Here is a 24,440-nt window from a genome sequence, read left to right as displayed (position 1 = left end):
AAAGTATACACATTAACTCTTTTTTTTGTAATACAGTATTCGTGTCATTTCTTCTACAGCGCTGTACTCTTCAAGAGCCAAAATCGGCTTAAGTAACTGGAAGCGAGACACTTCAATTCACTATGGATGGGTGCCATGAAACTCTGAAACTCTGCCAGTGTAGTAAAATTAATTTTGTACAAATCAAGTTTGTTCTGTTGAGCAGACTCTAATTAATGTTAAGAAATTTAAGTAGGAAACTTCCATCTAACCTATTTTAATGATTTTTTTAATCTCCTTCATTCCACTTTGAATAGAAATTAGTTTCTGTGTCACGGCCACGGACTGATCTCTCAGCATATTGGTTTGGACAACTGCTTTACATTTAAATGATTAATGTTGTTGTGTCATATATTAATATATTTTCTATATTATATATTTATTTATGTTTAGCTTAAGACCTCATGAATGCAAGATAGTCCAAAGCATCATAATAATCTGAGGCTCTGAAACACTGTTGCATAAGCAGTGCCCCAGTACCTTCAGTATACATTATATATAACATGAACCACGCTTAGCTAACAGAAGGAACAAGTGACCTGGCATATTATTACTGTGGTCTTTACAAGGCAGATGAAGACACCTAAGAAAGGAGCCCAGAGGATATTCAAAGAAGCAGATTTTTTTAATTAGCTGTTAAAGTTTGTGCTACAAATGCAGCACAGGAGCAGACAGACTGCACTTCTTATAACACCGGCTGTCCTCCCCTCTCCTCTGCTGCCGTCCTCTTCAGCTTGATGTGTATTTGCTCTGAATCCTTCTGTCCCTGTTGCTCCTATCTTTGTCTAAGTGAGTCTCTTTAGCTCAGGTACATGCTTCAGGGAACAGACAACAAGACAATCAGAATAAACTCCCACAGGTAGCTTGGGAAATCCAGCTACTGCGGTTAGTCTTTCTCTCTCTTTCTTCATCCTTCTCTTGTTTTCTCTGGACTCCTTTCCTTTTTGACTACTTCTCATTTTCTCTAGCATTTTCTGTCACTGTCGGGCAGTAAGAGGAGGATCGGAACAGTTTTTCAAGATTTTGTTTGTGGAGCAGTAAATGATTAAAAGCTTGTTTGCAAGTTGAAACTGAACACTGAAGCACACGTGTAAGGCTCAGTCAAGCTACTCTGTAACGGTAAGTTAACAGAGAGTCAAATAGAGAAATCTGCTGAATTTTATTGTGTTGAACAATCCATTTTTGCTAACCCTCGTATGTTGGGTAAATGTACCTGGAAAAAGTTGCGTTCGTTTACAGCAGACTGCAGTCGATGGTATACATACGCCTCTGTGCACCGTGCATGTACCTCTCAGTAAACTACAGCTTAGTGGTGATTTAGACTCACTAAATCAACCTGCTTCTTCCCTGAAAACTGTGGAAATCTGTTAGTTACCAGACTAATCACAAGATTTTCAGTGCAGCACTGTATACCTCTTTGCTGCTCTTTGCCAGTTTCTCCTAGTGATATCTAGCAACCTGCAGCAAACACTGGCCAACCAGCTAAGAAATACACATTTCTCTAGCAACCAGTCGTTTGCAGGAAGTCGCCCAACAGTCTCTGTGTGGCTGGAAAAAACTGCAACTGGTAGCAAATGTTACTGACCGATTAAAACACCATACAAACCCAAGAAGAAAAAGTAAAAGCAATTAAAGATCTACTGCTCCTAACTAGTATGTTAGTGTGCAGAATCAGTCCTACAAGAGTTTGTAGAAAATAGCAAAATAGCCTCAGGTAGCTTTCAGGATTCTGATTTTCGAGTCCTTCCAACAAGACAGTTGAGCGCTTGCACTTTTGAGAATTCCCAACAAGTGCTCTTCTTGACTTTATACACACAAGTGACATTTAACAAATGCTCACCTCGCAGCCCGGCTGCTGTGCTGGTGGCTTGGCATGGACAAACTTTGCCGTGCTACTTCCTGGTCTGACCTTTTTGCTCGTAATTAAGTTGTTGACTAAGCACACACACGTTTAGCCTTGGCAGCTACCACTTTTCACAGTTACCATGAAGCAGCTATATTGGAGTAGAAGTACTAATCAGTTTTGCTCAAAGGCACACTGGCAGTACTCAATGAAGGAGTGGCAAGCCTCCGAGCCATCTGCTGTATTTACTCTCTGTTTGAGAAAGAAATCTGAATATTTTGTTCCAAAATTGCTTCTCTAACCTCTACCACTACCCAAATAAATCTCCCCCAGTATCCCAGATGAGTACTCCTCATTGATTTATTTTTGAAGTGCTCTGTCTTTGTCCTAAATGGAATATCATCAGCCAAGCACAATGGTAATGCACTCTCTCTCTCTGCACCCCTGCTCTCTTTCTCTTTTCACTCTCTTTTATCCACTCTCGCTATCATCTCCCAAGCACAATGATAATGCTCCCCAGGCATGCATGTAGCCGCACAAAGGCAGACAATAAGGCAGATACGAACGGATATACTATCACATCTTACTGGTTCTTTTTACTTTCTACCTAAAGCGACACGTGATGCCGATTGCTGGCTGAAATTCATCATTCAAATTAAAGCTCCTACTGGTTGGAAGCGCCACACGCACTTTTGTCTATCGCAGTTTGCTTGCTGTTTCCGAGGAGCATGAGTTATTTTCTGGTTTTCTGAACCAGATGGAGGAGGGATCTGGGGCCAAACATCAGGGACTCTGGGAATCAGCGGGGCGTCTGTGTGTATGTGTGCGCGCACGCCTCTTGTTTGCGTGGGATCATCACTCCTGAGTGAGCTTGCTGAAGTAGAACCCCCGTTTTGAGCTTTTACACACACATTCACAGAGGCACCCTCGCAGTGGGTGGGAAGGGCAGTGATTGGGCCTCAGCTGCTTCCTTGACTGGCCCTACTGGGCAAAAGGGAACCGGGCAGGATTCATCAACACTTTTCTCTAACAAGCTCTGCATCTATCTCCTACAATCTGCTGATGAGTAACAACAGGGAAGGAAGGGAGGGGCACAGAAGGAGCAAGAGGCAAGAACAGGTAAAAAAAATAAGGGGTAAAAAAAGAAAAAAGGCATCACTGCTGCCTATTTAAATATCGAAATGAATTTCAATCAAAGAGAATGAGAAAATGTTGCTCTGGACATAAAGGAACAGGGCTTTGTAAGGTAGTACTTTATTGTGAAAGGAAATAAAGTACTACCTTATAAAGTTTAACCACAGCCAAACAACAGGTTATTTTTAACTGACTGGTTTTAACTACACAGCTCTCAGAGTTAAACCGCACAAAAACCCAGTAGGAGCCATTCATCAGTGTGTATTTCGGCTGGCGATAAAAATCGGCACAATATGCTTCCCACATAGGATTAAAAACCTGCGATTAGTCCAAGTAACACCAAACTCAAACAACCTCCCACAGAGAAATAAATCTTAGCTGTAGGGCTGCCACGATTAGTCGACTAGTCACGATTACGTCGACTATCAAAATCGTCGACGACTGATTTAATAGTCGACGCGTCGTTTGAAGCTTTGTAAGATCCAAACAAAAGACACTATCAGAAGTGTGAGATGCTCGAGAATATACTCCGGTGTCCTGTTATATTTTAGATAGCAAGGAGTTTATTAAACTTCACCGAAACAATCTACAAATTTCATTAAAATTTAATAAACTATCATCTTGTCTTTATTTTTAGTTAGCACATACCTTAAAATCTTAAAGCTGTAAGCTAATGATAGTTATATAAGAGCAGATGCTGCTGGTGCAATAAGCTGTACGCTGTACGTCCAATGGATGCATGATCTGATTAGTCGACTAATCGCAAAAATAATCGGTGACTAGTCGACTATCAAAATAATTGTTTGTGGCAGCTCTACTTAGCTGTAATGGAGCTCCAGAAAAACCACAAGGGTGAGAGTGAGTTGTTTCTACTAGCCTAAGTATCCATCATAAAGCCCAATAAGTGCATGTGTCTGCCCCGTTTGACAGTAAATCTACTTTAATGTGAAATGGTTTGCTTGTGTGCGTCTTCCCCAGTGATGCTGCTGTCATGTTCAGTGCCGAGTAGTAGAGCAGAGTGTTTATTTATTTAGCCGCTGTGTGAAAGGCCGTGGAAATCTGCGCATCGTTTGCATTACTTCTCACTCATCGTTAGCAGATCAGTATTAGACGCCACTTCAATCAACCAATCAAAATCAAGCCTTTAATGACCCGCTTTACACGATGAGCTTAAACTCTTCTGTTTTTAGATAAACCGTGCTGCCGCCGCCTCTGCTGCTGCTCATTTCCTCTGCTGAAAACGCCTCGCTCGAGCCAGATGAAAAACCTCCGGAGGCACCGTCAATTTACCTCCATCTAAACTAGCTGTCAGAGCTCTCATCCTGCATTTAACTCTGCTCCGACTGCTTCGAGAACACTTCCTCGAATTTGCCAGCGCGATGCTTCTGGAGCACAGGAGTAGTGCAAAAAGCTAGACTGTAATTTCTTTCAGCTGCTAGCTGCTGAGATTATCCAGCCAACATTTATTCGGGATCTGAACTAGACAAAAGTCCAGCATGAAAAAATATTTAGGTTCAGTTTTATTATTAATGTCCCCACAGGACCTCTTCAGAACCACTTGGATATATTCTAGGAGCAACATCTTTGTTTCTATCCCTTGAAAAAAAAAATGCTGCTTACTCAAATTGTAAACTTACAAACACAACACATTAGCTTACCTGGCAATGCTCCAGTCAGGTTCAATCTTCAGAACAGTGGGGTCTTCTGTGTAGTTAAACTTGACTTCTGGGTTTCTGAGCTCTGCGTCATCGATGTCCACCAAGACTGGGGCACTGCCCGAGGCCAGTCCAGCTGGTGTAACGCATACTATCTCACGGGCATTCCTCCTGGACAGACAGAAGGAGGAAAAGCTGACAGAAATCGATTCTAGCCCAAGGACAAGTCTCAGCAAAGTAGAGAGCAAATTATATAACTAATGTCAACATGCTCAAATCAAGGGCTGTATTTTCACATTTCCATTTGCCAGGCTCTGAAAAGATAAAACCTATTTCACCAGAAAAGGTAGCAACCCTTCTTCTGACAGAATAAAGTTTCCGATTGCAGGAATTTTCTAATTAATAAAGAATTATTGGACAAGAACACATATAGAGGGAATAAAAGAGAAGTAAAATTAGGTTTGAGAAGGAAAGTATTCACATCTAACAGAGGAAAAATCTTAGCAGCACCCTAGCAAGCAGCTAGAAGTGCCTAATCACTCAGAATTATAGAATAAAGAATTGTAATAATGAAGAGGCAATGATTTCTTTCTTGTGCCAGGACATTTATTTCATACCGAGGTTCGAGCAGAAGAGATGACATATTAAATGACTTTTTCTTGTAATTACCAATGTCTGTCCTGTGAAGCCAATTAATCTCATGCTCTTTAACTCATCTTGTAAACTGCCTGATTAGATCATTCTGCTTATAACTAGAGCACTTCAGCTCACAAAATAAGCCAAGTCCTGCTGTTTGATCAGCTTGACGGCCTCCTGGAACATACGAATCAGAGTTCACAACTTGAGCTCGTATGTGTGAGGCCAAGACAGAGCAAATGTATAGTTGGAACTATCTGTCGCCACTTACACAACTGGGATTAAAGACTGTTATGTCAGTCTATCAAGTGGCAACCTACAGGGCTAAAAAAAAAAAAGGTAACACTTAAGTGTCAAAAACGACAGCTCCTTTGAGAATGGCCACTTGAGAAAAGCTCAAAAAGCAGGTCAATCCACATAGAGTCACATTACAAAAATGCCTAACTTAACAGCAGAAATTAAATAACTACAGTCTGGATAGAATAAAAATCTTTGTCTCTTTAGCTGATTTGCTAAAGACTGCATGGTTGGTGGGGGTGGTATTAAAGTTATACTTTAATACAAATAACAGACTGAGTGGGCAGGCTGAGTTATAAGTGGTTGCTGAAAGAGTCAGGCTATAGCTGCTAACTGTCTGCTAGGCCTCACCTCACTTAATCTGAGGTGTTTGTATTGTTGGAGCAGTTATTTAACTAATAACATGGCATAGGATGTGGTCTATTATTTTAACAGCCCAGTTGAAAACTTTGTAGTGTGTCTAATTGTAGTGTTTTATTCATATGTTCTGTATGTAGCTTGCTAACATTAGCTAACTTAGCACTCCACCCTCTTATTTATGATACATTTACACTAAAGGATAAACAGTGGCTGTAAACAAAATTATTCCAAACTTGTGCAATGAACTTGTGTTCTTGTTAACTTAGAACAGCTGCTCCAAAGACTGTTTATTAATCTGAATACCCTGAAATTTTATGATTTAGTTGAATATAAAATGGCAGAGATAATGTATAAAGCACAAAATAACTTGCTTTGCCCCAGTACTCAGAAGCTGTTCAAAGTCAGAGAGAGTCAATATGACTTAAGGGGAACAGATTTCTTTAAAAAAAACAAGATAAGGACAAATGTAAAGCAGAGATGTGTTTCTGTTAGAGGAGTTAACCTGTGGAATAGTTATGACAGTGATTTAAAAAGGTGTAGTTCATTTTCCTTGTTTAAAAACATGTTTAAAAATAGAGTAATAGAAAAATATATAAATCAAGAATGAAAAGAGCAAAAAGGAAAAAAAAAAACAACCTCTTGATTCTTTTGCTTTGATGTAGTTACTTATCTAAGGTGGAAAGTTTTTTTTTTTCTTTGTTTTTTTTCGTTTGTTTGTTTTTGCTTTGTTTTATTATTTTCTTCAAGCCCTGTGTACAGGAGCTGCATACAAAAAGATATTTTGTGAAAAGGGCTGGCGTAATAAGCAAATGCTTCAGCCAATACCTTTTGATTAGCCTTGTCTGATGCTTTCTTTCTTTATGGTAGATTTTTGTTCTGTTTTCACTGTTTGTTTGTTTGTTTTTTCACTGTTTTCACTGAGATTTGAATTTGAATGCTAATCAATCAAATCAAATCAAATCAAATCAAATGAGCACTCGCAGTCAGGTGCTGTTAAAGGTGTTGCACACTCAGCTGATCAGCTGGTTGCCGCAGCTACTTGCAGTCAATCGCCAAATGAAAAAAAATCAGAATAAAAAAAAGAAATCAATGCAATTACCAGGCAACAAAGGATTTTTCTTAGTCCAGTGTCTTAAAAGGACCTGCCTTCCCGGTACATTTATCGGTAGTGCCACACCAAAACTCCAGGGTCAATTATCCAAGTCAATAAGCAGCAGTAGCACAAAACTTCTTAGTTTCCCCAATTTACTTTGTCATGCCAGCAAACATGTACCTTCATGAAAGCATAACAAGAAGGCCAAAATGTTGGTATGGTTGTTGGCACGACAAAATAAATAGCTGAAAGTGAGATTTGATATTCATAGTCAGAAGAAGGATGCTGTCCTATTTTTACTTTAATATGACCGAGCCGTTAAATATTCTCATTTGTCATTTAAACCCCCCCAAAAAACTACAACTGATGTTTCAAACGGTCTACATGACTACAAAATTCGGTGATGTTATGCATGTCCATCTTTTATATACAGCCTGTCTGAAGACAGCATTTAGGTAACTGCAACAACTCTGAGTCCTTACCCTTGGTATTTACACTGCTTTATTTTAGTCCTGTTGGAAATACGATCAGATCTTGTGGCTCGCGGAAGTGCAGTTGACTTTAAGCGACAAGGGAAACGATAGCACAGATAATGCCTCCATTCGGGGGGGGATTTTTTTCTTCCTTCTGTGTGGACTGCACTTGTACTTGGGTGCAATCTGATCAACCACCTCCCTCATCCAGATGATACACCCAGATTTAGATTATTATTACTAGATTATTAGTAGATTATGATTATTATTATGTTTAAGACTAACTAAAGCACCTACTTTTTTTACATTTAAAAAATTATCTCAACAATCAATAGTACCAATGACAAACACTACAATCCAAAATATTATTTTAAAGCCAAAATAACATTTTGGATTGCAGCCTCGTGCAGTCCTCAGTAGATACATTATCTAATATGTATTTAGCACGGTTAAGCGGTGGCTGCTTTTGTACAGTACAGTACATGTGTATAAGAAAGTATGTGAGCGCACTTCAGTTTGGTGTTGCAGAATCTATTGTGCCTCTTTATATCTCAGCAGCCACACAGGGAGGGAGAGAGTGTGAGGAAAGAAAAAAAAAGGATAGAGAATCTACGATATCCAGTCTCCTGAGTCCCCCGGCCTGTAACCATAGCAACCCCATTCAGAAAGAACCCATGCTCCAGCAATCTTCACAAGATGCCACAAACACGGTCCCACAGTTAGGGTGTGACAGATAAAGACAGAGTTGAGGTGAGCAAACAGTCGCGGTGAAGTGGAGTCTGCGGGATTACCGTGAGGACGGAAACGACTGGTGTGACATCAAAGCTAGCGTACGCTCGCTTCAATAGAGATTAGCTATTTGAGGCTAATCCATACATTTGACATGCAAGCAACTGTGGTGATAGTTTGGATGGTTTTTTTTTCTCTCTCCATGCAGTAGATTAAGGAAAGCCTGCGTGAGAGCAGACAAAGAGGTGCTGAGTGTCTGCGAGCAACAAGCATGCACACACGCTTAATACAACACACACACACACACACACACAGAAATAAACCCAGTCTGACATACTGGTTACATGTTTGCACGTGCATGTAATATCTTTATGATAATGCTATTTTTTTCTTTTGCAATACACCACAAAACCAATCTTCAGACAGAGAATCCTTATTTATGCACATATTTCCTTTAAGCTTGATCTGTTTGTTTTTCCCATCATCCTCAGCATTTTCAGCTCTGAGTATAAATTTATTTTTACCACGTTAAGCATCACTCAGTTTTCCTTAGGGGGTTAGTTTAATACATTTTAAATTTATAGCAACAATAAAAAAAGGAGTCTTACTTTTTGAACTGGCATGGCAGCGGTCCTATGCTGACAGACACGTAGCTGCCCGCATTGAGGTAGCTCCCCTCGATGGTGACACGAGTTCCCCCTGAAATGGGCCCCTGGGACGGCTGGATACGTGTGAAAAAGGGAGTCTGCAAAGAAGAGAGGGAAAAAAAATCTATATAAATATTCTATTTTTTATCAACTTAGTTATGATTTAGTCCACTATGTAATTGTGTTTCAGCAGTGGGAGCGTCTCTTAACTTGTCACGGCCCTCGTGGAGCGGCTAAGATAACACAAGAGTTATTGAAGTCTCCTCGCCGGGATCCTTACCACAAAGGTGAACGGCCGCGGCGACAGGGCTCTGTAGTCGTTGACGCAGTCTCTCACACACACCTCCACCTGAGCCTCTTGGACCCTGTAGCCGGTTGCGTCGTTCAGCAGACACACTATTCTGTTCACAGAGAGAGAGAAGTTGAAGCAGATGCTTCTTTATTCCTCATTTTGTCACATATTTACAGTATGTAGTGCAGTGCAGTGCAAAAACAAGTGAATGGTCAGTCACGTGGTCACAGTAGGCTTTATGCAGACACCAAAATGCTTCAGACAATAGATCTCAATCTACAGTTCAGGAGTGGTGAAAGACAGTAAAAAAAAAAAAGGGGAAAATGTATCTGACTAGGGAGTGGTGCAGAGATGTCAGGAATAATATGTAGAATAACTGATGTGTGTGTAATATTTGAATAGAGATGCCCTCTATCTCAACATGCATCATTTCCCAACTAACTGCACTTCAGAGAGACTGTTTGATCTGCGTGAACTCAATTCCTCAGCCGTGTAGGACCCTGCAGAGGAGTAAATGTCAGTATAGAGGGATGAGAAAAATAAAGGAAAAAGCATATGTAGAGAGTAATGGAGAGGAACGACAGATGGAATTTACAAACGCACAAAAAAAGAAAGCCTGATGTCACTATCTTTTCAGCTGCTGAACGCGGATGCACCTATACACAAACGTGTTCTGGTTGACATTTTTTCCTGTCCTTTGATTGGGCAGGATCAGAGAGGCACAAGCTGCAGCTTCCTCTTTGTGCGTGTCCTTGGAATTATGTTTGATTCTGTGAGAGAGGCATTTAGGTCGTCCGCATGCTGCAAATGTATTGATCTGTCTTTGTAGGCTTTGTGAGCTTAGATGCACTATATTGCCAAAAGTATTCACTGGTCTGCTTTCGCACACATATGAACTTGAGCTACATTCCATTCTTAATCCACAGGGTTTAATATGATGTTGTCCCACTATTTGCAGCTATAGCAGCTTTGTGTTGTCTGGGAAGGCTTGCAGTCTCCGCTCTAATTTATCCCAAAAATGTTACATTGAGTTGAGGTCAGGAGTCTGTGCAGGCCAGTCACGTTCTTCCACACTAAACTCGCTCATCCATGTTTTTATGGCCTTTGCTTTTTGCGCTGGCAGCAGTCACGTCGGAACAAGAAAGGGCCATCCCCAAACTGTTCTCACAAAGTTGGGAGCATCAAATTGTCCAAAATGTCTTGGTATGCTGAAGCATGAAGCGTTCCTTTCACTGGAACTAAGGAGAAGAGCCTAACTCCTGAAAAACAAACCCACATCATAATCTAACCCCCCTTCCATCAAACTCTACACTTGCTACAATGCAGTCAGACAAGTACTGTTCTCCTGGCATCCACCAAACCCAGAATCATCCATCAGATTGCCAGACAGAGAAGCGTGATTCATCATGTCTCCAGTGCTCTAGAGTTCAGTGGTGCCGTGCTTTACACCGCTGCATCTGATGCTTTGCTTGCTGCACAGCCCCGGAAACCCACTCCATGAAGCTCTGTGTGCGCTGTTCCTGAGCTGATCTGAAGGCCACATGAAGTTTGGAGGTCTATAGTGATTGACTCTGCAGAAAGTTTGCGACTTCCATTCCTCAGCATCTGCTGCCTCTGTTCTGTGATTTTACCTGACCTAGCACGTGGCTAAGTTGCTGTCATTCTCAGTCACATCCACTACCACTAACAGCTGGAATATGTTAGTAATGAAGAAATTTGACGATTGGACTTGTTGCACAGGTGCCGTCCCCTCATGGTACTACGCTGGAGCTCACTGAGCTCCTGAGAGCGACCCATTCTTTCACACATGTTTGTAGAAGCAGTCTGCATGCCTGGTGCTTGATTTTACACTATGGTCATGAATACTTTTGGCAATATATTGTACATGTATGCCTTTTTACACCTATTTTTGTCTGATTGCGCATGCATGGTTACCGTGTGTGTGCATTCTGCCTCTCAACTTACCTTTCGGCACTCACGTACTCGTCTTCAACGGGAACACAGGGCACCTTCCCCAATTTGACGCCCGTCTGGATGTCTCTGAATTGCAGACCCAGGTTTTCCCCCCAGATGGTCACTCTGGTTCCGCCTTGTCGAGGCCCCGTCTCGGGGAATAACTGCACAGACAAGACAATGGGGGACAGATATCAGAAAGGATGAAGTGATTCTTTTTTTGTTTCTCTCTATTCTACATTTACATTTGTCCCTAAAATGGTCCTCTAAGACAACATCAGGGCATAAGTGGATATGAAAAACTCCCCCACAAATATGTGCACACTTTAAACTGAGTCATCCACATCTGTGGATTTAGTTTTGATGAAGAAGAATCACCCTCTTGGCTTTGAAAAGCACAGAAAATTTGTTAAATAGAGGGCATAAAACCCATAAACACCGGTATACAGAAGCAAACCAGCATCATCTCTGCTTAATTGAAACTTATTATGGCTGCTTGGCTGCGTCCACGGGGCTGCGGCAGTGTAACGCTCAGTCGCATAGACGAACCGTAATGTGATTTATCTAGCCAGATTATGGCGCGTAACGGGGACAGGTGTGGTGTGACAAAACAAATATGGTGACTGATGGACGGCAGTTGTCACCGACACACACACTCACACACATCAGTAGCAGACACGCACACGCAAACCTAATCCCTAACAAGCATCACGAGGTAATTATGTGTAATCTGTCCATTGCCCGGTTCTCCTGCAGTGCTTGGCTGAGCACATAGCGCGGTGTGGAAAAGCAAAGTCAGGGTACGTCATGGCTGCACGGCATTATTATACTACATACAGTAACCGACAGCAGACCTTGACAAATGGAGATTTTAGCAGCGTGGGGGATGAACAATTTGTCTTCCCAGACATTTAAGATTTAATTCTAAATGTTTACATGGAGCAAATCAACTGAGATCTAAATCCTTTCTCGCACCGTTCTTCAGAAAGAAAGAAAAAAAATTAGCAAATGAAAATCAAAGGCAGAACAGCTGGAGTTTTAATGCCTTGCTCAAAGGTAGCATTCTAATTATTGATGCAGGGAATTCTTTCACATTCTGTACAGTTAATGTTACTAAATTGTTCAGGGCTTGCATTAAACAACACCCAGAGAGTGAGTTGCCTTAGCAGTGGTCTGCAGTCCTGGAACGCTTCTTGTTTAATATGGACTGAGATAATGTGGTCATCAAACTGGCCTGTGGTCATCTTCCACTCAAAAGTGAAATTTCTGTGGTATAGCAATGCATTAGTGTAAACATGAGGGCTCCACAACATTTACACGATTTGAAAAAATACATGTTGTCATCCAGACATCTCGTTCAGGAAACGCCTGGGTTATTTCATGAAGACGCTGCCAAACCTGTGTGCCTGTGACCTGTCACCGCATAAAATCCATTCCATATTATGAAATAAAAAAAATAAAACATGGGGCGCACTGAACTGTTGAGCAGCTGAGCTGATGTCCTACACAAAGAAAGAATATAAAAATACATTCCATGTCTAAAACTACCACGGTTGGTGTCCACAGTTCCCAAAAACGTACATATAGCTGTTAAATGAGATGATGCAGCTTTTTAACATGTGTTGCTTGTGTCGATCTCTTAGTTTTAAAATCTGACATACTCTTTTTTAACTAGAAACATTTAAAGTTTTGCATATGATTTTTAACTTATCACATTCTGGCTTTCCCCCAACATTTTAAAAGCCTTTCATCTTTTTTTAAGCTAATTTAATTACCTATTGACTCTTTTAAATTAAAGCTAACAGATGAAAGATAAGCAGGCAAGCCACACTTTGGAACCAAAAGGAAAAATCACAATACCATTGGCAGTGTTATTCTATAATATAAAGACACATATTCACAATGCGTAAACACACCATCACCAAAAAACATACATTTGTTGCAACTGAGATCCCGTGTTTTAGAGAAATAAACATTGCATTGACAGAATGCATCTTTATGATGACCAGAAACGGGATGATTGCATGTTTGGGTTTGTAAATGGATCCTCTACATGCTGCGAGAAAGAAAAAAAAAGTAAACTGAGGGAGTAAGAAAGAGAATATTCTCGCTGCTTACTATTTGGAAGCTTACTCATGCTGGAACCTCAGGCGCCAGCGGAGCCTCGGCACCACAAACACGAGAGCTGGTAAACACTGACCAGAGTGAGTAGCCATCAAGCTCCAGGGTATGATATGGACAACAGATGCCGGGGTGTGGAAATGGGCCTTCAGATGGTTTTGGAAGAATGGAGCTATGATACCACAAAACACAATATCAGCTAGCCACCCAGCCCTGGGATATAAACACTGGCAGGGCCACAGACAGAGAAGCAACAGAGAGAAAGAAAGAAGAGTGCTTTTAAAGGGATTTCCACCATTATGTGGGGGTGGTATTCAGAAAGGGACCAGTGATGACTATGGGGCCATATACTATGACACCGTAAACACACATAATGGTCATAATGGCCATGGCAAAAACCTTGCATGGGAACATAATTTTAACTAATAGTATCCAAGAAAGTGGTGTTCCCCCAGAATTTTCTATCTGTTTGTCTGAATTCCTCTAAAATACAGCTTTTATATGTAATAACACCTAAAGTGAAGGTGGACAGACATTCACAGTACTAGAGTACGGACTTGAGTAAGAGACGCAGAGGGGGTTAGAGATAGAGCAAATCACAGCAGCTTATGTACCAATTCTGAACAATTTGCAACCACAATAGTGTAGCTGTATCTTGTAGAGGCTAATATGTATATATGTTTCTATGTTTCCATGTGTAGCTTTATTAGTAAAGGCACTGATAGTGACGAGAACTTAAGTGAAACTTTAACCCAACTCGTCTTGGAGTTAGGAGAGAGTGTTAGGGAATCTGCATACACTGAGCTTGATGAGTTCCTCAGAAAGGAAAACATCAACAAAGCCACGAAACTGGTATAACCAGCTGTATGTAAAGCAGTGGACCAATATTGGACCGATTGTTCCATGACTTATATTCTACCATAGGCCTCTGTCGCACCGGCCTAGAGAGGGTTTGGCGACAAGCTGGGAAAGTCTCGCTGTTAGGGAAAACTATATTCCCCAACTGGTTGGCAAGTCGTTGCTGGTTGTTGCTAAGTGAAATCAGTTGGAAGTTGCACTTCCCGTGGAGTCACTTAGAGTCTGGTCTCTAAGCCTGAGTGAATTGGGCTTTAGCCATTAATTCATAGCAATTGCCAGTAACCACCTGCCAATCGTTCTGGGAAAAGAGATTCTACCCTAGCAACTGGTAGTTGCCAGATGGTCACGACTGGTCTCTACGGCTGTGTGACTGGGACCATAGGTGCTTCATAGAACAGACTTCAGTAAGTTCAGGAGTTTTGCCTCAGATGAACTATATTAGGATATTTATATGAGTACTATACCTTTAAGCTAGTATAAATGAAAGAATGCAGTGGATCTTATATTTATTTAGTTGTCCACCTTTATAAAAATTTCCTCTGACATGGAAGAATGAATTTCTATTGGAAGCTCTGAAAATATCTTGAAAGTATAAAAGCGTGGCAACACATAAAATGATAACCAGTGGTGCTCAGTGAGCCTCTGGGCATGCAGAGACGCCACAGTGTGGAAATGGAACCTCAGGCAGATTTGGACTCATGTTTGCAGTGATTTGACACAACACGACTACATTCAGAGGCACATAACCACCGGTCCCTGGGTTATGTAAAGCACAGACACCCCGAAGTTGAAAACGGACCTCAGGCGTTTTGGATTCTTTAAGAAAGTAATCTGATATAACAGAACTACATTTGTGCTGTAACACACAAGCCTTAAGTCATAACTGCAAAAGACTAGCAGATGTAATTGTTCCACATGAGAAACCAGACTGAGGTTTGACTGAGATCGAGGAACACTAACACTAGAGGATGCATACTACTAAAACATAGAGTCTGCCGGCTTCTAACCACTAACCGCTGAATGCTGGAGTTGGTCAGCTAATAGTCTAACATTCAATCTGAACAGCTTTGCTATGTCCCCATTATGCAGTCTGACATTGTTTCATACTGTTTGAATTTTCTCTGACTCTGAGTGGCAGCTTTGAATGGGAATGTGGAATTTGAGTTTTGACAATGATGAAAAGCATCACAGCTAGTAAAGAACCATTGCATTAGACCATTATATTGCACTGTTGGTCATATAACATATTATATACTGTAACATGGATGGAAAACAATCTACTAAATCTTATTGCACATTTTTCTTCTTTTGCTTGGCCACTTCTTTTAAGTACCACTGAGCGGGAATCACTTGGTGGTAAAGTACTGGGGCATCATTCTGTGGTGATGTGACCTTTTATATTACAGGCCTAACCACAGTGTAGCCACATCAAATCATCAGTATTACAGCAGTGGTTTCCTCGTAGTCTGTCATCCGGCATCTACAAACATTTTATTTGCGGGCACAATCCTGCTGTGGGCTGAATGGTAACCAATAGCACATGGGAGCCATGGAAGGGCAGATAGAAACTGGGAAAGGTATTTATGTGGTCAGAAAATGGTTCGAGAGTTCTGCTAACTAAACTGTCTGAGACAAATGTTATTGAAACATTTATCATTGTTCAGCGCTTTCAAAGAGAATATGAATTGTGTTCAGATTCAGATCACAATAACATTAAAAGGCTTTTATTTTCAGGGGCATCACCTTTATATTGAGAGACTTTGAACACTTACCTGGTGATACTATGAAGATGCACCAAAACACCTGCCGTAAATAGTGAAAGCAGTGTTGGTTTGGAAAGACTGATTTCGACAATAAAGTGTTATTTTAAAATGACAGTGTGACAACATTAGTGTTTATAATCACAGACACTAAGAAACTGCTTGGCATTAAAATGCAAACATATAAAAACCTATTTTTAACCCGCAACTGCATGAAGTTTGTGAAGCTTTGAAAGTTTAAAACGCAGCTTTTGCTGTGTGTCCAATTTAACCCTTTAATATCTTGGCTATTTTTTGAAATTCCCACCTCGACAAATACAAAACTGAGCCACTGTTGAGTCAAAAATCGAATCTTAATTTTAAGATTAGACTTAACTGACTGTTAAGGGGTCATTGGATCAGATTGGGTTTGCCGTGTAATCTCGCCCTTTGGTCATCTGGGACATCACAGAATACATGCTGTCATGCCGGCCATGCTTGCTGTCTTTTTTGAGATCTTGCAGTTCCAGCAAGAGAATGTAAACAGATGCAACAAAGTATTGTGCCAGACCAGAAGAGAAAACAAGAGACGGAGCTAAGCACGGCTTTTTGCACAGACCATCACTGTTCTAATCTAATGAGCTTCATGTTGTATTGCAAAGAAAATATATATTTTCTTACTTCCTTTATGTCTATTTATTAGGTTTTGTTGCACTGATGTAACCAGAGCCTTGTCGTCTCGTCTCTCTATATGCTGCACTGGATATAGCAGAGATGACAATAAGAAGTTTACTTTGACTTTGATGTTATTAATGTATTTTTTCTTGTCATCTCCGGCTGAAAACAGCTAAATAAAAGGACAGTGATCACAAAAACGTCATAGTGTTATCCTTAGTTATGCTGCAATAGGTGCAGGCTGCCGGGGGATTCCCATGATGCACTGCGCATTTCTTCTTCAGTCACCTTTCTCAATCACTATGTGTTAATAGACCTCTCTCCATTGAATCATACTTCCACAGCATGTCTTTTGTTCTGTCTTCCATCTCTCACCCCAACCGGTTGTAGCAGATGGCTGCCCCACCCCCCCGAGCCTGGTTGTGCCGGAGGTTTCTTTCTGTTAAAAGGGAGTTTGTCCTTCCTACTGTTGCCAAAGTCGTTGCTCATCTTTGGGATTGTTGGGTTTTTCTCTGTATAGGGAGTGCAGAATTATTAGGCAAGTTGTATTTTTGAGGAATAATTTTATTATTGAACAACAACCATGTTCTCAATGAACCCAAAAAACTCATTAATATCAAAGCTGAATGTTTTTGGAAGTAGTTTTTAGTTTGTTTTTAGTTTTAGCTATTTTAGGGGGATATCTGTGTGTGCAGGTGACTATTACTGTGCATAATTATTAGGCAACTTAACAAAAAACAAATATATACCCATTTCAATTATTTATTTTTACCAGTGAAACCAATATAACATCTCCACATTCACAAATATACATTTCTGACATTCAAAACAAAACAAAAACAAATCAGCGACCAATATAGCCACCTTTCTTTGCAAGGACACTCAAAAGCCTGCCATCCATGGATTCTGTCAGTGTTTTGATCTGTTCACCATCAACATTGCGTGCAGCAGCAACCACAGCCTCCCAGACACTGTTCAGAGAGGTGTACTGTTTTCCCTCCTTGTAAATCTCACATTTGATGATGGACCACAGGTTCTCAATGGGGTTCAGATCAGGTGAACAAGGTGGCCATGTCATTAGTTTTTCTTCTTTTATACCCTTTCTTGCCAGCCACGCTGTGGAGTACTTGGACGCGTGTGATGGAGCATTGTCCTGCATGAAAATCATGTTTTTCTTGAAGGATGCAGACTTCTTCCTGTACCACTGCTTGAAGAAGGTGTCTTCCAGAAACTGGCAGTAGGACTGGGAGTTGAGCTTGACTCCATCCTCAACCCGAAAAGGCCCCACAAGCTCATCTTTGATGATACCAGCCCAAACCAGTACTCCACCTCCACCTTGCTGGCGTCTGAGTCGGACTGGAGCTCTCTGCCCTTTACCAATCCAGCCACGGGCCCATCCATCTGGCCCATCAAGACTCACTCTCATTTCATCAGTCCATAAAACCTTAGAAAAACCAGTCTTGAGATATTTCTTGGCCCAGTCTTGACGTTTCAGCTTGTGTGTCTTGTTCAGTGGTGGTCGTCTTTCAGCCTTTCTTACCTTGGCCATGTCTCTGAGTATTGCACACCTTGTGCTTTTGGGCACTCCAGTGATGTTGCAGCTCTGAAATATGGCCAAACTGGTGGCAAGTGGCATCTTGGCAGCTGCACGCTTGACTTTTCTCAGTTCATGGGCAGTTATTTTGCGCCTTGGTTTTTCCACACGCTTCTTGCGACCCTGTTGACTATTTTGAATGAAACGCTTGATTGTTCGATGATCACGCTTCAGAAGCTTTGCAGTTTTGAGACTGCTGCATCCCTCTGCAAGATATCTCACTATTTTTGACTTTTCTGAGCCTGTCAAGTCCTTCTTTTGACCCATTTTGCCAAAGGAAAGGACGTTGCCTAATAATTATGCACACCTGATATAGGGTGTTGATGTCATTAGACCACACCCCTTCTCATTACAGAGATGCACATCACCTAATATGCTTAATTGGTAGTAGGCTTTCGAGCCTATACAGCTTGGAGTAAGACAACATGCATGAAGAGGATGATGTGGACAAAATACTCATTTGCCTAATAATTCTGCACTCCCTGTATGTATTATTGTAGGGTCTACAATATAAAGCGCCTTGAGGCAAATGTTGTTGTGATTCGGTGCTGTATAAATAAAACTGAATTGAACAGAGTAGAGACCAATGAACCTGTTTGACATTAAAATTATTATGACCAAAAACTTAAATCCTCTATTTATTGAAGCTTCAAGTAAGAACGGCCTGTCCACATAGCCTATTTTCACTGACATATGTAACAATCAACTGTCATATATTCAACACTGCACGGTTTAGCTAATGAGCCACTTTTTGCCAATGTGTTAATTACACTATTCAAGTCAACAAAATGACTTTCACTGAGCAGAAGTAGGAATTACAATAACAGATACACCTGAAAAAAAACACAAAAAAAACAGAGACTCTAAAGTTATCACCCATGTTAAAAGTAATATCTGCTACAGGCAGAAAGCTTGTGTGAGTGAAGAGAAATAAAGACATTTGATATTGTCTCCCTCTCTTTCCTTATCACAGAAATAACAGCGAGATATAAAAGTTTCTACTTTTATATCTTGTTAGACATTCATTAGTCTGTTTCACACAACCTGGACCATTACCATAATATGAAAACACATCACTCACACACCCTCTCCTTCACATTTATGGCAACATAAAACAAACATGCTGTAAGCGTCCGCATTCACAAACAGGCTGACTCAAATACAGACGGAAGAATACATCCACACAGCACTAATGATGTCTGAACACACCAATTGTTACTATTAAAGTCAGACCGAGTTGTGAATGAATCATACTATAAAAACTGAAACGTTCCTCGAACTGAGACTTTAATAAGCCTCACGTCTCTGAAAACATATGCAGATAGATAATGGATGATAATGAGTTAGGGGACAAAGATTTAACAACTGATATCAAGAAAGTGTCACCAGTTTCATTTGTACTTCATAGCCATTTGAGTGTCGCACAGAAAATTCATGACTTTTGTCAAAATTAAAAGATAAGACGCATATTAACCAGACCTCCTCAATACTACATGTAACGACAGCGGCATACAAAAAGCACCATAACTAAAAGACTGTTTAAAAAAAGTAAAAAAAGAAAAAAATAGAAAAGCCAAACAAAGTTTTACGTGGCTCTCTCGCGCTCTCTCTTCCTGGAGTAGCGGTTTGATGTAATAGTGAGTAATAACACCATTTCTGTGCCAAGGGCAGGCGCAAGGTCCCATCATGTGCGCGTTTTAATAGCAACACATTAAAATGGAGCAGCTTTCATTCTGGGTTCAGGACACGTAGGGCTTTCGTGACCACAGGGGCTTCAACAAAGGGAGCTGACGCAACGGCCTATCAAAGTTTGCCGTGCCTTGGATCTCCACAGGTGACACGACTGTCTTCACGAGTTGACAAGATTATGCTCAAAGAAGCCGCGCTGCTTTTCTTCGCAGGCGATTTTAGAAACTGTATATCACTTGGAGGCAGTTTCGATCAGAAGACTTTCTTTTGGCTGTCGCTGGTTGCGGCTGGTTGGCATTGGAGGTTTCTCACCCTTTGTCTTTCCAGTGATGTCTCGTGCAGCACTGCATGTGCTTATCCTTACTTACTTTGAAGTCTCACATTTGCATCGGTGGAATCAGTGGACTTAATTATCTTCAGAGCAGAGTTACATTTCAGTTCAAACAGCAAGTGAAAGATAAAAGTTTTAGTAAATGTTTTTTCGCCTACTGTACACCTCAGGAAATAACGTGAGAAAATACAGATCTCTCTGCTGCTGCTTTGACAAAAAGTATTATGACCATCAATGAGTCAAAAGTGTAGTTTCCACAGTTCCTCCCCTCAGAAGCTTTTGTCTTTAATTCTATAACTTTATTTAAAAAAAAAGGGAAATAAGTACTTGTAATTCTAATGGATTGAAGATCATTAAAGACCGAGTGCGTTGCAAACAACACAAAATTCCGGATTTTTCCAATGCAAACTTGTTGTGTAACGTATACACACATCAAAAACGTTGTGGGGTTTTGTTTTCTGAATAATATCATCCCCAAGAAACACAGGGTGAAAAAATGAGTTTGAGGCAGGGACCCAACACTTTCTCACTCCCAAAGCGTAACATTTTACGCTAAGTGACAAACCGTTGATATGTTACACTTCTGGGCAGCCGACACGTCCATATATTACGAAATCAGAAAAATCAGGAAACAGGAAACTGCTTGGAATGAATACAGAAGAGGATTAGGGCCACTGGAAATAAAAGTGGGAACGTCTTTTTTATTCTTCTTTTACAGAATTCTGAGAAAAAAGTCAGAGTTTTAGAAAAGAAGAAAAAAACTAGATGGCCCATGGTCCCATAACCCGGCATGTAGCATAAGAACGTGGACGGTCACCTTTCGCGTTCCTCAGGAACGCCGCGGGACTTGACAAAATGTCACTGTATTACGCCTCGGGAGTGAGAACGTGCTGAGAGACCACATCTCAGGAGGTGGAGAGATCCTTTCAGAGACCCAGAGCGACGTCTACCTCTGTATCTAAACTAGTATTATTTTACTATTGCCATATCATTGTATTTTTATTACGGGAATGTCTTGAGCCACAGCACACCTGTAAATTGCAGCGGTCTGACTGGTCAGATCTGTTTATTCAGATCGGAAAAATCTGAAAAATCAAGCTTTTTTGAAAAAAAATAAACGCAGCAAATTTGTCCATTTAATCCAAAAACAGCTGCAAAAACAGGTGAGTTCAAAGATTATTTTAAAAACACAAACTTGCGTCCTTTTTAAGCTATAATGTATTATTTATATATTAGATTCATTAAAACACTGCTACACAATGAAAATTCAAAAATGAGGGCTAAATCATTTTATCACGCTTAAAATTCTCCTCAATTAAGGTGCTTTGATACGAGACCACAACTCAACCAGTTTAAAGAACTCACTTCTTTATTAAGGAAAAAAATCATCAGAGGTGGTTTCTATTAATTTCCAATGCAGCATCATTGTTTAGTTAGTAATATTAAAAATGTTTCTGTTATTTGGAGCACACTCAGACTCATGTGAAAGGTCACCAAGCTCATTCCTGTCTTTCCATGAACCTGGAAACTTTTTCACATTAACTGTAGAAAATGTGACCAATGAGTCTGAGTGTGTTGCATTTTATTTCAGTTTTGATGCATTTGTGTGGGAGGGTGTCAAAAAAAAAAAGGCTGAATGTTTTTAATTATGTGTGTTACTCACACAGAGTGGATCAGACACCTGTAGAGTAATAGATGCCATTTACTCTCACATTCTACACTACAAAATGCTAAATGACCCAGTACTCCACAGTCAAGTACAAAGTGACAACTGTCAAAAAGCAGCTACACACAGAACAGCCGTACAAGCATCTGAAAGTATCCTAGCATGCTCTCTCACACATACACTATCTGTATATCTCAAAGCCGGTCATGTTCACAGTGGGTGGTACCAACTTTTAAGTGTGCAGCCTTAACAGGCAGACACACTTACTTACCTTGGTGATCTTGGGGTGGGTGCAGCGGCTGTTTCCAGATGTGGCGTGCATCCACCCTCCACCTTCTGCCAGCTGGAGGGGGAGGTGGGAATTGCCTCCTCCGGTGCACTCCTGCCTGAGGGAACACTTCCTGTCCTGAACACACCAACCGCACTCAAACCTGGGGTTGGCCTTCAGGCACATACCACAGCTGTCCCGCAATGCCCTGCACTTGTACAGGTGAGCTGGTGGAGAGACAGAAAGAGGTGGAGAGAGTCAACATATGCAATAGGATTTGAGCTGTAATCAAACATTATTGTAAAGCAGTTGCTGTGAAGGATAAAATTATGGTCAAAGGGGTGAACAACAGTCATAATAATGGCTACCTTTGCTTGGTAGGAATTAATTTATGGCTATGGCATGTAAAGGTTTACACAAATGGCATGCTAGTCACCCCGTTTCCAAAATCAGTGTGAAAATGGCGTTCTGTTGTCATTTTTGCTCATGTGTCTGAGATCATTATCCTGTTGCATGACCTACTTTAGGTAAGTGTAACTGTCAGACAGATGGCTTAACATCTGACACGAGAATACTGTGAACAGAGGGTTTATGGTCAACTCAGCAGCTGCAAGGTGCCCAGGTTCTGTGGCTGCAGAACACCACCGAGCTTGACAGAGGGTATGAGCTGTTTGTGCTGATGTGCTGTGTTTGAGTATTCAGGCCAAATATCTCCACTTTGGTCTCGCCTGTCCAATGGACGTTGTTCTAAAAGGCCTTTGGTTTTGTCAAATGCAATTTTGCAAAGTTAAGCCATGGTGACATGGTCTTTATCTTGGAAACCCTCCAGAAAAGCTCGACTTTTTGTTCTTTTTCTAATTGTGCTATCTTGGATATTAAAATCTAAATTCTAAGGCCTGTATAGTCTGAGATTTTTTTTTTTTTAGTTTCTCTGAGCTGTGCACTGCATGGGAGGTGGATTTGGGATTTTGGACATTTTTCTTGGATGTTTACAATGTTTGATGAATGAACGCATAACCCTTCTCAGACTGCAGCAACAATTGCTTCTTTAAGATGATTGCTGATGGTAACGCACACCACAATGCTCCAGACCAGCAAACTGCCAAAACTTCTTTTTATTTTTAACATACAGTTGTTTGTGTTATGACCCAGGTCATTGTTGCTGTGTGGTGCTGTTACTCGCCACACTATGCGGGGGCATTCTTTGTACTCTGTGATGTCTGTTATGTAAGTTTCCAGGTGGAGGCTGACCATTGGTGGAAGAGGGAATGAGGCCAGCTACAAATTGGGACCTGACTGGGCCGGCAGCCTCTCCTACTACTTCCTGTTTCCAGTGAGCTGCGCGTTTGGGGCCCTTCGTGGCGTGTGAGAGAGCTGGGCTGCAGTAAAAACAGTTTAGAGAGTCGTATCTGGACATGGTAGCTGTAGGGGTGGGAAGCTGTTTCTTTTACAACCTTCTACCCGAAACTTTTGAATCAACCCGAATCGGGTTGATTCACTATAGGTAAGTTAGTTCTGATTCATTTCCAGTGTATTTTGTTTGTTGTTTTGGCCATGCCCACCCTGATGCTCGCTACCTGTCAAGTTAATAAAACGACTAGTCATTGTAAAGCTGTGGCTGTGTGATTTACTACTTTTTATTATTTTTCTTGTGTTGCACTCCAGCCCCCCCCCCCCAGGCCGGTGTGTAACACTTGTGATTTGCACCATGTGGCTAAAAAAAAACAAAAAACATTGACTAACAATTTTAGCTTGTTTAAATTAATAGAAAAATATCTTTTAGCGCCAAGCTAGCTCACAGCCTGATTTACAGACTTTTATGCTAGGCTAAGCTAACTAACCACTGCCAAATTTTTCATTTAGCTAAGGCAGTCTTTACCTAATTTTTTAATTTAAGGAGAAAGCACTCCAGCAGACTTCCAAAAACAATAAATAAATGCTTCGTTTATGTATTCCAGTACCCTACATTTATCTTATTGAGCAGGCTTTCTGTCATGTTTCAAATTTTGAGAAACGTTATATTCTGCATGATGTTCATGAAATATTTGATGAACAGAAAGTTTTTTAAGTTGTTCATTTAAAAGAAAGCAGCAGTGGCAAGAAAAAAAAGAGCAATCAGGAGTTTCTGTGTATGAGGAAGAGAAAGAGCAAAGGAACAGCATAAATGAATGTTAATCACCCACACAACACCTAAAACCTTCAGTAGGTGATTATTACCACTCCGAGGCTGTGCCGATGAGAAAATAACTGTTTCTGCAGATAAATGGAGGGAAAAAAATTAACAAGCCACCAAGAGGGATATCACAGAAATTAATTCAACAGGTAATGTCTTCAAACGCCAATAGGGA

General features: G+C 40.8%; 1 protein-coding gene across 3 annotated transcripts in view; it reads right to left on the bottom strand.

Moving 5' to 3' along the window:
• The window catches only part of LOC102303056 (plexin-A1), a 315,477-nt gene that overhangs the window by 64,030 nt on the left and 227,007 nt on the right, over positions 1-24,440 (bottom strand). For all 3 annotated transcript variants that reach the window (XM_042224566.1, XM_042224568.1, XM_042224567.1), the window contains exons 12-16: positions 22,096-22,319; positions 11,164-11,315; positions 9,187-9,307; positions 8,868-9,004; positions 4,675-4,842 (exon numbers count right to left, since the gene is read on the bottom strand). In XM_042224566.1, coding sequence (XP_042080500.1) covers positions 4,675-4,842; positions 8,868-9,004; positions 9,187-9,307; positions 11,164-11,315; positions 22,096-22,319 — 802 coding nt within the window. The remainder of the gene's footprint in view (positions 1-4,674; positions 4,843-8,867; positions 9,005-9,186; positions 9,308-11,163; positions 11,316-22,095; positions 22,320-24,440) is intronic.

This window comes from Haplochromis burtoni, unplaced genomic scaffold (genome assembly GCF_018398535.1).
Source record: "Haplochromis burtoni strain Fernald_Lab_line unplaced genomic scaffold, NCSU_Asbu1 Contig_141, whole genome shotgun sequence".
Taxonomy (NCBI): Eukaryota; Metazoa; Chordata; class Actinopteri; order Cichliformes; family Cichlidae; genus Haplochromis; species Haplochromis burtoni.
The sequence above is the reverse complement of the archived record's forward strand: the minus strand, read 5'-3'. Positions and strand labels throughout refer to the sequence as shown.